This window comes from Sinohyriopsis cumingii, chromosome 12 (assembly GCF_028554795.1).
Source record: "Sinohyriopsis cumingii isolate HCF-2022 chromosome 12, ASM2855479v2, whole genome shotgun sequence".
Lineage (NCBI taxonomy): Eukaryota > Metazoa > Mollusca > Bivalvia > Unionida > Unionidae > Sinohyriopsis > Sinohyriopsis cumingii.
Window position 1 is genome coordinate 126,783,672 of NC_142972.1, and position 17,573 is coordinate 126,801,244.

Here is a 17,573-nt window from a genome sequence, read left to right on the forward strand (position 1 = left end):
TGCTGGCCGAAGACCGAGGCACCTGGAGACTGGGGTTAAGCAAGGACATATCAGTCGCTGATGCGAGGAGAGGCCAGTAGGCGGCAGAGAAACTTGAGAGAAAGAACAGCGCGGCAGCAACCCCAGTAACTCAGACTTCCCAGTATGTCTGCACCAACTGCAATAGAGACTGTGTGACGTTCTGTCGTATTGGGGTGGGGTTCTCCCAATATAATTTAATTAAATTAAATTGAAAGTTCCACCCTGGCTCGTTAGGTTAGAAAGTTAAATTAGTGATGATGTAGATTTACAGCTCTGAGCTCCCAGTCAGCAATGCCGACGGATAAATCATAGAGAACACGAAGATGAAATTCAATCAATAACAATTTAATAAATGTGATAATTTAAAAACGATAACTTCCAATCACTCGTCTTTCCCTCGACCAAGTGACAGCCTAATTCATCCCGTGATTTACAGTGTGAGTTCGATTTTCCCTCTGTCCTTACATCTACTCATCTATTCCTTCCCGCTGATTCTTCCTTCTTTCCGTTCCTCTAACTCCTTCTTTGTCTCTGTTTCCTCTCTACTACCTCCTCCAGCTTCGCTCCAGACTTCAACTTCTCCTTTCTTCTCCTTTCCCTCTCTATTATCTCCTCCTCCAATTTCGCTCCCAGACTTCAACTTCACCTTCTTCTCCTTTCCTCCGTCTCTCTATCCGAGACTACGGGACCAAACTTTAACTGGTCTGTCCCTCAAAGCTTCCTTATTTGAAGCTCTCTACTTAGAATTTCCTGCTCTAAGATTTTCCCGCCAATAACGAATGGCTATTCGGAGTTACGCTAACCTCTTCTCTGGGTAATTTCTCTCAGCAAACTAACTTTTGCCGGAAAACGCGGGGATATCATTCTACCCAAATCAAGGTCTCTCCCCTATCTCGATTCTGATTGGGTGGCGCTGTGCCCCTGTCCAATCGTCTTAGCGGCCAGTTCAACTTGTCTGTCTGTTTGCAGGGAAAGAAGTTAAGACACTCCCACTTCTTTCAGGCAACTTCTTTTGATCTCGGAAAACATTTCGACACATAGGTGATAATTGGCTGTCTGTGACTTCGTAACTCCGATGTCCGGTTCTTCAATTCTAGCCACAACAATCTTACGTAACGGATTAGTGCTAGCCTTCGGCAATGTTCGACCTCAAACAATGGCCTGTCAGAATTACCTTGATTATACATGTTTCTACTGGGCTACTCTGGGTCGGGGTAAACATGACAGACTGTCACTCACGCATAGGCCTGCACAACCACAGCATACGATGCCAACACCCCATAGACAGACGACACTTCAATGGCCTATTCGCATGGTCTCTCGAGACCGAGTTGCCAGTGATGATGATGACGAAGATTTGTCACGTGAATTACAAACGCACTGCATATGTCATCACACCCTTCGTGACCTTATGCCTAATTTGCCGACTCGTTTGTTTTTATCATTATCACCACTCTTAATGACAACCAAATCCGGAAAACGATTATCACTTACCTGTAGTATAGATGAAGACAACGTCCGCATTCATCTCAGGCATTACAATGGCAGCTTGGGGCATCCATATACGACGTCACACCATTTTGAGCCAGGGAACAATATTTTGACTAGACCTGAAGAATGATATGCTACCGTAAACGTTTGATTATGTCCAGCTATAAAGATGCAAATAGCATCTCTGCACGTGTTAACTCGATCTGATGCAGATTCGGCGAGCATGGATTTCAGTTATGACTTGTTGTCACTGTTAATATACTTTTATGAGATGGGGTTTCTGCATGATGGTTGGTGTCATTCTTGCCATCGTAACAGATTTCAAAATCAGCTTTACAGGAAGAGCATAATGCATATTCATGTCCTTTTGAACTTTATTGCGACCGCAGAAATGCATGTTTTCACCCATCATTGAATTTCGTGTGATATATTGGTTGCTCAGATTTATGTGTTTTGGCATTGGCACGGTCAGACATCTGAACAAACTTTAAAAACCGAAGTCAAACCGACCCCCATGATGGCCTTAACCATTGCATTGATGCACCCACACTATGCACAAGCTTATTATTTTTTGAGAAGGCCTGGGTGGCAAATGGTTTAAAGCTCTTGCATTCACTGATCAATGTCATCTCACCTCTGTCTGTGTGGGTTCAAGTCTCAGGTTCAGTCAATGTAAATATGTGAGAAAGCTTGCTAGTAGCTTCCATGAGTCAGTGGTTCTTACCAGGTTCTTCCTCCACCAGTATTACTGGCCACCATCTTGTGCTTAGAAATGGTATTAAACCCTGAGCAACAACATTATAACTAGAAGGGATAACTGTTGTCATACAGTATTTCTTATATATGGAAAACCAGCTGTGTTAGATATATGTAACTAGGTCATGGCCCGTAACTTCAAGTTTAAGACCAAAGACCTGCTATAAAATGTTTTTTTCTTGACCCCAAGGTCAAAAGGCTGAGTGAGAATTGTGCAGAACAAATTGTCTCAACTTCATAATCATTTTATCAAATGCATGAAAGCCACCCATCAAGAGTTTTGGAAATGTAAGTAAATGAAAAACTTTAAGTCAAATATTAACAAGAATATTCAACGACTGCCCTTGATCCCAAGATCAAAGGGGTGAGAATGCCCATTGCTGAATGAGTTATCATTGCTTCATAATGATTCATCCCAAGTATGAAGAAAATCAATTGAAGGGTTTAAGAAATACATACAATAGAACTAGCAAACATTAATCAAAAAGCAAACACATAATTTTTATGTGACCTTGACCCCAAGGAAATAGAGGCAAGTAAACATATCATATAATGAGTTGTGTTAACTTAATAATGATTTATGTTTAGTATGTTAAGATTCTATCAAAGGGTTTAGGAAATGTAAGCAAATGAAAACTTCAATCAAAATATGAAATGTTGACACAGTTGCCAGTCTGAAAAGTGCAATGTCGTGCTTCCTTCAAAACATGGGCTAGGCGAAATTGATGATAAAAAACATTATTTTATTTTTACAAAATATGCCAGAATTTGGACTTATTATTCAACTCAAATTAGTTTTTAGATATATATGGTAATTTGTTTTTGCTAATTCAATTTTATGGCATGTCAAAGTACATCAAACAAACTATATTACTGTGTATCCCCCTTACATCCTAGGAGGGGCAGAGTTTTAAATAATAGGGTTATAAAATGATTATGTAACAGAGAGAAGAAATAAATAGGATTTTTGCTAAAAGTAAAGTACAAAAGTTGTTATTTTCAAAGATGTTTATTAAAAGGAAAGCCATTGATTACTTTACAAATGAGAGCCATCCATCATATAAGAGCTACAAGAACTGTTAAAAATAACCATGTATATTTTCAAAATGACTGACCTTGAGAGTATTTGAAACTGGCAGATGTTTCTTAATGGCAGATTCTATGCCATCCTAATCACCAAGGCATATCATACTGAAGAAAACAAATCTTTTTCCAAATTGGAATTCAAGTGTGTAAGCTAAATGTTCTTGTCCCTTTGTCTTATAGCTCATATCCTAAGCTTAAAATACAGTGGTGTGTATACACTGAAACTGTCTTGTAGCTCAAGTCATAAGCTTAAATACAGTGGTGTGTATACACTGAAACTGTCTTGTAGCTCATGTCATAAGCTTAAAATACAGTGGTGTTTCTACATTGAAATTAACTTGTAGGTCATGTCATAAGCTTAAAATACAGTTGTGTGTATACAGTGAAACCGCCTTGTAGCTCATGTCCTTAGCTTAAAATACAGTGGTGTATATACACTGAAACTGTCTTGTAGCTCATGTCCTAAGCTTAAAATACAGTGGTGTGTATACACTGAAACTGTCTTGTAGCTAATGTCCTTAGCTTAAAATACAGTGGTGTGTATACATTGAAACTGACTTGTAGGTCATGTCCTAAGCTTAAAATACAGTGGTGTGTATACATTGAAACTGACTTACAGAAGAAAGGAAACAAATGCCGATTGATGAACTGGCAGGATTAAAAAAGAAACAGAAAAATGGAGATTTATCCCTTATATCAGGTTTTAAAAATGTTTATATGCTGCTGATTGTCTGAAAAATGTTCATTAGGGCAATCAGAGATACCAGCCCCTCAGCAAACATAGACTTCTCAATATTTAAAATTATATTGCATAATTAACATACTACTATGGCATATTTAATATGGCATAGTCTCAGATGGTAATTAACTTAGACACCTCATATTTATTAAAGATGACTGCAATTATTAAGTTCAATATACTCCACTGTATTGTCATTTATCAGGATTGCTCTCATGTTGCACATATTTCAAAAGGTTTACACGTATCAAATTATCAACATGAATTACAAAGGGTACACTGTAATTAAAACTGGTATTAGTATACAATATACATGACAATAATTAATTATAATACCTTCTTACATGACAATAATTAATTATAATACCTTCTTACATGACAATAGTTAATTATAATACCTTCTTACCTGACAATAATTAATTATTATACCTTCTTACATGACAATAATTAATTATAATACCTCCTTACAGGACAATAATTAATTATAATACCTTCTTACATGACAATAATTAATTATTATACCTTCTTACATGACAATAATTATTTATAATACCTTCTTACATGACAATAATTAATTATAATACCTTCTTACAGGAAAGTTCAATCAAACGATGTCATTATGTTAGCTACATAGATTTTTAAAAGGAAAAATGGCTCAAGCATACATTCAAAATTGTAAAAACAAAACTCAAATTTTGACAATTTTAAATTTCATGCTAAACTGTCATAGCAAAGATTCCCTAAATTATAAATAAGTTAATACCAACATTTTATGGGTGTTCTAATTATGAATCATTATTCAACCTATTCAGAAAGTAATAACTTCATAATTCTATGCTTGGTATAAATAAACCATATTTATTGTCATAACAAAAACAGTAAGAGATTGCATCCATGACTGAATGATAGGGGTGTTCAAGTTACAATGCATGCATTATGATCTAGCATGCTGTTGGTCTTAACACAGAATCTAAGAACCACTTTCTGAAAAAGGCACCATTTTTGTGCCAGAATCCATGGAAAATCTTTGTACATCATAATTTCAGAGAATGGACCTATTCTGTTGATGGATGTGATCTCTTACAACCATCATATAACTGGAAAATACAAGTTTTCAATGTTTCCATGAGCTGTTGTACAATCGGTTTCCAAACCACAATTAATTTTTGGATTAAAATTACAAAAATGCTGGTATTAGGTCATCTGATACATATTAAAAGTATTTACAATTATCACTGATTACATAAATTAGAAGCATTTACAATTATCACTGATTACATAAATTAGAACTATTTACAATTATCACTTATTACATAAATTAGTGAAAGATCTGAATTAAAGTTGTTAAAATTTGTGACTATAATTTCACTATTATAAACAAATCTAACTTATTCATTTTAAAGTATATATATATATATATATATATATATATATATATATGGCAGAATTTCACTGCCTCCTATGCGGCTGGTTGATTTTCAACATGACACAGTGCTGACTTGTACTACAGATTTATCAAACTGATTCTCCATTTTGTGTTGAGTACTTTCTAATTTGTATCATTTGACAGATCATTCAAATCATTAAAGAAAAACATACAACACTTTTGTTCCTTTAAATACCTATGAAGAGGATAGAACAAAATACCAACTATGAATACAGCAATATACCAACTATGAATACAGCAATATACCGAATACAGCAATATACCAACCATGAATACAGCAATATACCAACCATAAATACAGCAATAATACCAACTATGAATACAGCAATATACCAACCATGAATACAGCAATATACCAACCATAATTACAGCAATATGCCAACCATGAATACAGCAATATACCAAACTTATCATAAACCATGATAATCTACTCATATACAGGTAATGTTCCCACAAGTTGTATTTTAATGCTACATTAATCATCATACATTTAAAAGAAAAAATGTATAAAAGTTGTATCCCTTTACCAAGATCTTGTCAGCCACTAGTTGTGAAATTTTCTAAGTATGTACTAAACTTGTAATTTAAACTTTTCATTATGGTAATTAATGCATCCAAATATACCTAAGATACTCAAGATCTTTTTCTTCAACATAGTCCAATATTGTGGTGTTTCATGACAGTGGGACAAAATTCAAGCTCTTTTGGACAAATGATTTATATAAGTTACTGGTAATCACATAGTTTTAAGTATGTATGTCTTCTCTTTGTGCATAAAAATTCAATCTGTCATAACTTGCATTAAAAATTTTCATTACATTTTAGTATATACAGGAAAATGTCCCTACACTAGGATAAACCAGATAATACTGAGAGAAAAAAATGTCAAACCACAATACACTTCTTTACAGATAATTACTCTTCAGTTTTGTAAAACACTTTTTGTTTGCTGGAAGGTAGGACTAAAGATGTCTTGTTCAAATGAATATAAATTGAATGCAGTTTAACAATGACCATCAAAGGAGGCAGAACTTTGACGAAAAAGCAGATTAATTTATGTACTGTATTTAAAAATAAGAGACAATTCTATCTATCCAAGACTTTTAAAACAAATATCCAGAAATATAAAGGATCAGTCGAAAAAGTCCGCTTTGTGAATAAATCATGAACATAAGATTACACAGATGTTTATAAATATAGAAATTTTTTGAGGTCATATATATTTCATGCACAAATGCATCTTCTGTTTACAAAAAATGTCAAGAAACAGAATCAATGACAAAACAATAAATACTGGAAATCAATTTGAACAACTGAGTCATTTTCCTACCTTACATGTACGGCAACCTGCCAACCTAAGGGAGGTAATTTTACATGGTTAATTAAGGTGGTGTCCACCAAACTGAGCATTTTATATATACATTTTTACAGATAGTGGTTGTGTTGCTTCCTTTTTGTAAATTACACAAAAAATCCACTGGAAAATAATATGTACAACAAAAGATGTCATACATATTAGATACCAGTATCATATTATTATGAAACAATGATGACAAATGTATATATAAATCTTAATATATTGCAATGATTGATTTTTGTACCAAACATTGAAGTAGGTAACAAATAACATTGCACAAAGAATGAAGTACAGTCTTTTTGATAATTATAATATACTTTATAACATCATTTCCTGGATTTATAATTTTTATATCCACTTTGTTAATTCTTTGCTTTGATTACCATTAATTTGTCACGAACAATGAAAATTTTATGTTTAATGTCATGTAATTCATAACCATGTCTGAAACAACCTTTATGCTTGGAATGGCTATTAAATCTCTTGTTATCATCAATTTCTAAATTTAAGCCAGTATTTGTACACAATATGTATTTATGCTAGTACACAATATGCATTTGAACTTGTACAAAATATGTAATTATATTTTTACATAATATCCTGTTATAGATATTAATACATAAATTAAGTCAACAAGTAAATAAGCTCTACCCTACATGACCTGCATAATTTTTAAATTACCACAACTTAGCTGCACTAATTCATATGCAGTCTAATCTCATTAATCACATGACCAACCATTGCTATAAAAAAACTCTCAGAGATATGCAGGTGTAGAATAAATAAATTTACTTTGTAATAACTTTCAATTAACTTCTTTAACTCTTGATGTTGTATTGAAACAATAGGCATTCTTGGATAAATGGGACTCGACTATACCATCTCTCATTAAACAATACCTATAGTTTATGAGAATTATTTCAGTAAAAAACTGACTGGGTTGCAACAATTCAGCATTTAAAATAATTTTATAATGTTTCAGAAAGTGAATATTGAAGTGGTAATAAAGTGGGTGAAGCTTTCAAGTGTAAAACTTTTAAAAATGTTAGAAGATTTGACTTCACTTAATTTGATCTAATCATTTGTATAATATTAACAATTCTAATTTAATTACTTATCTTTCACATCTTTTGCTTGTTTAAATATTTGGGAAATCAAACAAGCACCCTAAACATAGGCTATCTAATTCCACGGTCAATGAAATGTAAGTAGGCATAATTAATTTTTAAAACAAAATCACCAAGGTTTTATTTCCATGAAAAATACCTTTTATATGTACACTGTCTATAAAGTGACTGTCATTAACATAGATATGTTATATTTTATAGTTTAACCATACAGGATTGAAATTGTCAGATTTTGAGATTATTTTGTTAGTTACCTCCATGTGGACAGAAATAGTCTCATTTTAGAAACTAAACATGCATATGTTTTGGAATACAAATTAAAACAGCAATACACCCATAAGTGATCATAGAATAAATCATATTTTTACACAGCCAAACTTTGTGACTTAAAGCATAGTGGGACAAAATACTGGGTTAGACTTTTCTGTAGTTTCTATGTTTTCAAGGTTGCAGCTAAAATTATGCTTTTGAAAAGAGCGGAATATGCCAAATATTCAAATGATTCAAGTTTGAATTATCAAAGTTTTACAGTATATTTAAACCATACATTTTAAAATAAAATGCAAAATAAAACAAGTTAGTTCCTTAACATTTCAAGTAGGGTGGAAACATTTCCATTTAACTGTATTATTTGTTACAATAATATATGACGATTATGCAAATCTTATTAGTTCCTCATGGAACCAATACAGCTTTACATTAAACATATTCAACTGGTATTAATATTAAATTTAAAAAATTAATACAATATTGAAAATTATGATTATAACTTAATATAACAGTATAAATCAACACTTACTGCTATGCACACTTAATTGGCAATTTGATACAATAATTAATTAGACAAAATGATGGTGTTATCGTACAGAAGTAAGGTTTGTTATAATGTGATATATACATTGTTATAATGTGATATATACATTCTATGATGGAAATAAATACATTCTTTACATGCAATACTGAAAATATTTCATTAGCATAATTCTGGAAATGTTTTTAACTACATTTTCATATGCAGCATTCAATAAACCTGATTTAGCAATGTAGTATTCTTAAGTATGAAAAACCCAGAGAAGAAATAAATTCATAAAACTGCATTTGTGTTTGTTCCAAGTCAATGTAAAAAATGAGTTTGATATGGTGTAAGGATTGATTTAGCCTTTCAGGCCAAGACTTATTCATAAACTGTATCAAATGAGTTCTTTCCCCAACTTAGACCAAAACATGAATGCAATTTTGTATTTATTACATAGCCCCTATTTTACATATTCTAAATATTTTTAGGTTTAAATTATTGTATACATGAAATTCAAAATGAATTGGAATTAATGAAAGTTTAAATTCACTGCATACTTATGTTTGGATGTCAAAGAAGATACCTAAGTAATCTGAAGCAGGTTGTGTGATACAGAACAGCTTAATCAAATGGCAGATCAAGTATGACTGATTAAATGGGTATGAAACAAAAAATATATATGTACTGTACATTATAAATATCTCTGTAGAAGTGTACTGTACATTATGAATATCTCTGCAGAAGTGTACTGTACATTATGAATATCTCTGTAGAAGTGTACTGTACATTATGAATATCTCTGTAGAAGTTTATTTTCAAATAACTTTTGTACATCAAAATGTCAGACTGCTTTTCTCTCCAATTAGTTCAAATCTCTGTCATCATAAGCACTTCAGTGACCATGAAAAAAATAGATTACATTATTAGGAACACCAAGAATTAAAATATTTGAAAAACATTCTATGTACAATTAAAGTCATATTTTCTAGGTTTATCCAGTAATGCTTTTTTTTCATTCTTTGATTCACCAAAATAAGTGTATTAATTTACATGTATATTTATAGGATGTCCATTCTAATTATTTGCTCCTTAGAGAATGATTGATAATACATGTTACTGATCGAAAGTATAGAAATGAATAACTCTGATATGTACAATCTAGTCTGAAGTATAGAAATGAACAACTTCTGATATTCACAATATAGTCTTAAGTATAGGAATGAACGACTTCTGACATGTACAATCTAGTCTGAAGTATAGAAATGAACAACTTATGTACAATCTAGTTTAAAGGAATAAGCAACATTTGTGTGTGTGTGTGATTAGGATCTTTAATGTAGCTTTAACAATTTTTCAGTCATATCACTACTATGTCTACAGTGTGGATGTTTGTAGTGATATCTAGCTCTGGGGCATCATGCCGCAGACATAAGCATGATGTCCCACCCAGTCGCATTATCCTGACACAAGGCCGACCAGTCCTAACACTAACCTCTTAATGCTGAGTGCCAAGCGAGGCCGATGTTAGTACCATTTTTGTAAGTCTTTGGCATGACTCGGCCGGGGTTTGAACCCATGACCTCCCGCTTCCGATGTGGGCACTCAAATCACTAGGCCACAGCAACATTTGATATTACAATCTTGTCTAAAGAAATGAACGACCTTTGATATGCACAACCTAGTCTAAAATAAAGGAGTCAACAACCTTTGATATGTACAATCTAGTCTAAAGAAATGGACATCCTTTGATATGTACAACCTAGACTACAGTTGAGGAAAACAACTTTCTGTTACCATATTTTGCATAAAATTAAGTAAATGCAAATGACAGATGAATGAGGATTGTAATTTCTATGTACAAGACATTTCTATGCAACCTAACTCCTAAGAATTAAAGGAATAATTTACAAATGTCAACCATTCATATGGATGATAAATACATCATTACATGATATATATACATGTCAACCATTCATATGGGTGATAAATACATCATTCCATGATATATTTAATGTCAGTTATTAATATGGGTGATAAATACATCATTCCATGATATATTTACAACAACCAGCTGAACCCTTAAATCTTCAGAAATGCATAGATAATTATGTCAAGGCCATGATCAATAGTTTTTCTCATAAACAATATTTACAAATAAAATTTCTTGCAAAATTCCAGAATATTTGCACTAAGAAATACAGATGTAGAAGTGTAAACAATATAGACCCTGACCTAGCATCGCATAATGTGCTGGAGATCAAAGTCTTTGTTGTTTGTTCTATATATTACTCCTAACAGTCTGTACACTTTGCAGTTGAACTTGACTTATAAGCTGTGATATATGTCATAAATACTATTTACATTTCAGTATTAGAAGATAACCCAATGAGAACAAGACAAATTTTATTTACAAAATATACCAAATTAAAGTACTTTTAAATTTGCAGCAATTTCTGAGGCAAGCATTTGTCATTGTCATCAGAGAAACCTCCAGTGTGCACAAAAATACTTATATACAAACTACAATAAAAACCAAAAGTCATCCTTATTGATTCATATATTTTCCAAATAATTATTCTGAAAATAACTGTTATTGCAAAAATTGCAAATTATTTCAAAACAGGCAACCAATGTAAGAAGTAAATACAATATACCATATTTACAAGAACAATACAAAATAACATCTATTTAGTCAACATGACTGTTATATCTATTCATGAAAATATACCTTTTGAAATGTATATAAAGTGTGAGCTCAAATGTTATACAGCCTTCTGCAAAGAGCAATTGTTATTTTAACCATTATCTACCACAACCTCTCATTATTTGTGTTAAACATGCCCCAATACCTACCACAACCTCTCATTATTTGTGTTAAACATGCCCCAGTACCTACCACAACCTCTCATTATTTGTGTTAAACATGCCCCAATAACTAACACGACCTCTCATTATTTGTGTTAAACATGCCCCAATAACTAACACGACCTCTCATTATTTGTGTTAAACATGCCCCAATACCTACCACGACCTCTCATTATTTGTGTTAAACATGCCCCAATACCTACCACAACCTCTCATTATTTGTGTTAAACATGCCCCAATACCTACCACAACCTCTCATTATTTGTGTTAAACATGCCCCAATACCTACCACGACCTCTCATTATTTGTGTTAAACATGCCCCAATACCTACCACAACCTCTCATTATTTGTGTTAAACATGCCCCAATACCTACCACGACCTCTCATTATTTGTGTTAAACATGCCCAAATACCTGTTTGCCATGAAAAGTTCAGGAACTTATGAAATACTTTCTGACTGCTCTATGTATGTGGTAACCTCTCTAATGCAGTCACCTTCTGTTTCAAATGTGTAAACAAGTCATGATTACCTATGATAAAAGTAATCAAACTAGATTTGTATATCATATGTATAAAAATAACTCTGTCATCTAAATGTTTATATGTACTCATAAATGCAAGGATTAAGTAAGTAAAGTATGTACATCATATATAAATATAAAAACCAAATTAACCTATTTTACATACATTAATATGCAAGCATAGATTTAATACAAGTTAAACTCATTTTTCACTGAATCATTCAGAAAATCTTGTCTACCTGTACAATGAAATAAAAAAAGAAAGTAAAATACAGGCACAACAATGTCAATTTCTACTACTCCATCAGTTACATATTATTCAACAAAAAAAACCTTATATAACAACCACATCTTAATAAAAAAATCAGTATCAGTGCATATATACAATGCATATATTTAAATGTACTCAATGAGTTCAAAATAAAAAAAAGTCAGCCTGGGCCTATATTTTGACCTCATGATCAAATCATTGCTGTAAAATGTGTGACCTTGACCCCTTTGTCAAAAGGCTGGGCATGCATGTTGCAGAATGAATTATTCAGCTTCTAAATGATTCATGCAACGTATGAGGAATACCCAATGACAGGCTTAGAAAAATATAAGCAAATGTAAAACCGTGAAACAAGACCTTAATGTAAATTTTCTATGACTATGACCTTGACTTCAAGGGGCAATTTTAGATGATGACCATAATATTACAAAGTTTTAAAATGAGCCATGACAAATTGCAGGACAAGTTACTGAATCATCGACTTCCAAACAACACACATCCTAATGCATCTGCGGAAGAGAGTCTATGTTACTCATTCCATTTATTCCAAACAAACTGATAGACCCAGATCTGTCAGTCGTTATGTAATGATAGATGTGGGTCTGTGCAGTTACAGTTGAACTTCTAAACAAGTACTTATGGTAAAAAAAATGTATTTTCTACAAAATACATGAAAAATTAAACAACTTTAATAGAATTACTATTTACAAAGGCATACACAAGACCATTGTATTAAGTCTATCATGACATTTCCAGCAGTATTGAAATTATGAAGAAAAAAAGGAACAAAAACAAGAATGGAGTTAAATATGAACATCATATTGACAGACACTGCACATATAAGTAAAATGTAAATGTTTAGAACACAAGTGAGTCAAACAAACATACATTACACCATGGTTAATACGGTCCGTGATAAAGCATGAACTCACTAATAATACAGCAGCATCTATGCATTTTGTTTATTTTTCATTCAAACTTTGCAGGCCAAATAATGATAGAAATGGATAATCTTGTGTAATAAAAGTCCTATCACACTGGATGTCCACTATTTATAGAATATTTCCTAATTCTAAAATGTTCTCTTATCTTTTAATATTAACTGAATTATTAATTATAATATTTATAAATTTATATCATTGTGAAAACAATAATTTTATCTAAGCTACATACAGCTGCCTCCTCAGTCATTTATTTGAAAACTGAACCGTCCCTAATAAAGTTCAGTGAAACTAAATTACTGATTGTCATTGTCATAAATACTTTTGGCTCTTTTCCTCAAAAATGACATTGTAACTTTTGTGTTTGTGCCTGTATTTTCAAGTTGAAGTTTACTTCATTTTAAAAATGGCTGCATAAACACCTCACTCATAGATTCTAACAAGAAAGAAATCACCAAAAACACCCCCCAAATCAAACATGCTAAATCCAGACATAATGCAAAAGAGAAAAGACCATATGCAATGAGTTATGCACAATGTTTCCATTAAAATTAGCATTGAACAATCTGATTATCTGTGGGAAGAAGTGACCCTCTAATAGCTGTTACATTTACTGGCCAGGGCTTTATTCCTGTCACAGGAATTTATTTTGTTCACACCACCAAGATGGCAAAACTATGTCTTCCTATACATTTTTGCTGCTCGCATTCGACTGGCCCGATTTACTTGGGCCTTGGTCTGCATTGGGAGAGACTGAAGCATCAGGTTGGTATGCTGGTCCTTTTCCTCATGTTCCTGCATATGTAAGACAAACAAATATTAATTAACATCTCCTTTCAGTAACATGTCTTATCAATATTAACCAAACGAAAGGTGAACAATTTGCTCATGTAAATAAATCAAAGCTTCTCCCACAATTCACCCCTACCCCCACGGTGAAGATGAATCTAAAGTGCAGTTCAACTAAAAACAACCATGTGACTAGTTGCCAAGAGCATCTCTTAAAAAAAATCATTTAATAAAGTATAATGAATAATCAGTAAGCCTATTATCATATGTATGAGATCATTATATACAAATCCATTAGTAGCTGTAAGACTAGTTAGAGTCAAAATATTGTCAGATATCACACCAATCAGTAAACAAAAAGCACAATAACTCTAACAAAAACACATAATGATTATAAGTGATAATGACACCAAAGTACTAGCAACACATGATTGAACCCATGCTGATTCCTCTGGCAAATCCAGTGACAATCTGTATGGAAACAGAAGATATATCCTTCATACAAATTGACGATATAAACCCATTTATGATCTGATAAAGAGTAACTAAACTGTTGACATTTACAGTCTATTACATCACCTCATTAATATGCATAGATTTTACTCACAACTGTACACAACAATTATGTTGCTAATTTGAGCCTATTTCTTTGATCAAAACATGGTTTCTATGACAACAATCTCAGTCAATCAGATGCAGGAGCATGATCACCATGCTAATATACATGGATCTTGCACAATACTGAACTCACCAAAGATCTTGAAAATATAAGCCCATTATCAAGTTTGATCAAAATTAGATTGAGCCTGTATTAGGAGTGTGGTTTACAGAGTGGTAACAAGGTTAGTCAGGTTGATGGAAGATTATCTCATTAAACATGCATGACTCTCACTTACAGCTGAAATTTTGATGATATAATCTAATATTTCCAGCTTGACTGAATTTAGATCAGAAATATGGACTCACGAGTGATAATAGCAAATGAATGATAGATAAATAATGCATGATCGATGTAGGGCCATACAATAAGCTTGCTTGTGAGCTAAAACTAAAAAGCTAAACCTAACAAATTATGTATACCTTAGCCAAGGCAATTGACTGTCACTGAATAAGTTGTCTTGGTTTCATTGTGATTAACCCGAGTTTGACAAGAATTCATCAGGGGATTTAGGAAATATAAGTAAATAAAAACACCGTAATCAATATTTTAATAGAATTTGTTTAACTGTAGCCTTGAACTCAAGATGAAATGGCCAAGCAAGTGCGCTGCAGAAATTAACTGTCTTGGCTTCAAACAAACTGACCTAAGTATGAAGAAAATTCATCAAGGGGTTTAAGAAATAAAAATAAACAAAACACTTCAACCAAACACCTTGAGACAAATTTTCTGTGACTTTTACTTTGACCTAGACTCCAATGCAAAAGTTGTGAGTCAGTATGTCATAGAAGAAATTTACTTAGTATTATAATTAATTTGGACAATTTGCATAATTTATAAAGATGTAAAAGTCCTTCATGCTGGGATGCTTTAAGTCAAAAAATTTGGTCAAATTCTTTCTCACTGTTTTTAAGAAGTCATATAAAAGATTTTCTCATTTTAGTAACAGCTGCAAGATTTAATGGCCAATCTGCATTGTGTTTACAACCTTGAAAGTCAATCATGTTAGGATACTCTCTGCCAGATTCAGCTGAAATTTGTGCAGCCATTTGGAGAAGTTTAGAATAACAAATGTAGAAGGACAGATGATGCATACCTGACACATGACCATACCACTACATTTTTGATCAGATCAGCATCTTTTGTGCAAATTTAAAACACCTTTATGCAAAGATGTCTTTGTCAATATAATCAGAATGTAAAGCATAGTTTTTGTCATTCAAAGTTTTATATATTTACTAACTGCAGCGAATAAGCATCATTTGTACACATCACTGTACCGAATAAAAGTTTTTGTGCCATGTTGTGAATATTCTTGATACGATGTATATTATAAAAGATAGTGTTATTGTAGTTCTTATAAAAATGCATCAAATTGTTCAGCTTGATATGGCCATTTGTTATAGGGGAGTATTAATTACAAGATCTTCAAGATGGCTGCTGTGGTAGTCACATGGATGTTTGAGTGGCAATGATTTCACTTAAAGCTCAACTAGACATAAGAAGTCTTCTGAACCAAAACTCCATGTTGATACAACTTACAATTCAGTAGAAGCAACAATAATACGACTTTCAAGATGGCTGCCGTGGTGGTCATATTGTACATATGGTTGCCATGGTTGTCAAATTGGCACCATTTTCATCTAAAACAAACTGGACATCATATGAAGTCATTTAGTGACAACACCATTTTCATGTAGGATATCATAAAAAAGGCCTTCTGCTGAAAATCCCATGTTAATATGACTTTCAATTCAGAAGAAGCAAGACCAAACTTTTCCAGATGGTTGCCTTGGCTAGCCATATAAGACATCAGATTGGCACTGTGATTTTCATTTAATTTCAACTATACATCATAAGCATATTTTAGTGAAAATCCCATGTTGATCATCCATTCAGGAGAAGAAGCAAAAACAAAAATTTCAAGATGGTCTTTATGCTGGCCATAATGGATGTCCAAGCAGCACCATTTTCATTTAAGCCCAATTACACCATGGGATCAACATGTGCAATCTTTTAAGATGAGCAGTGATAAGCACAGCAGCACTGTCCAACATACAAATGATGTGCTAAACTGAAGTACATAACTTTCTCTACCAATATCTTTTTTGTCACCACACCCAATAATATATCTGGTATCCCACTGGCTCATATTAACCAACTAATACATATTAATTTTGAAAATTCTTTCTCTAGGTAACTGTAGACAAAAGAACACATGATCTGAAGATAGGGACACAAAATTCAATATTAACAAAGCTTAAAGCATAGGTGATCAATATAGATGATCATGATTTTATTTGAAAATTCCCAGTTTATATTATTGTACATTGAATTTTTCCAATTTTATGAGCCAAGGGTCTCACTAAAAATACAGAAAACTGAACTGAGATGTCCCACTTGCAAGACAGGCAACTTTGCCCTGGCATTCTTTTGTTTATGTTTTGTTTTTTGTTTCTAATTTACACAGAAGTGGCCAAAAGGAAAGTGATAATGACGTTGAATACAGTGTCACAAATATAAAAAAATTTCAACAGTATTTTTGTTCTCCACCATTCCCCAAAGGAAATTTTTTTTATAGCAGAAGGGGGCTTACTATTTTGCTTCTGTTTGTAAATCTAATGAAATTGTAAAACCTGCACAAAATATAATGAGACCAAGAACTTCAACATGATATGTATAAACAGATTAAAACATAAAAAAATGT

General features: G+C 32.6%; 1 protein-coding gene across 1 annotated transcript in view; it reads right to left on the bottom strand.

The window, feature by feature from the left end:
• Positions 1–3,258: 3,258 nt before the first annotated feature.
• Positions 3,259–17,573, bottom strand: part of LOC149787420 (uncharacterized) — a 52,605-nt gene continuing 38,290 nt past the window's right edge. Inside the window, exon 3 of the mRNA XM_089976098.1 lies at positions 3,259–14,214. Coding sequence (XP_089832224.1) covers positions 14,095–14,214 — 120 coding nt within the window. The 3' untranslated portion in view covers positions 3,259–14,094. The remainder of the gene's footprint in view (positions 14,215–17,573) is intronic.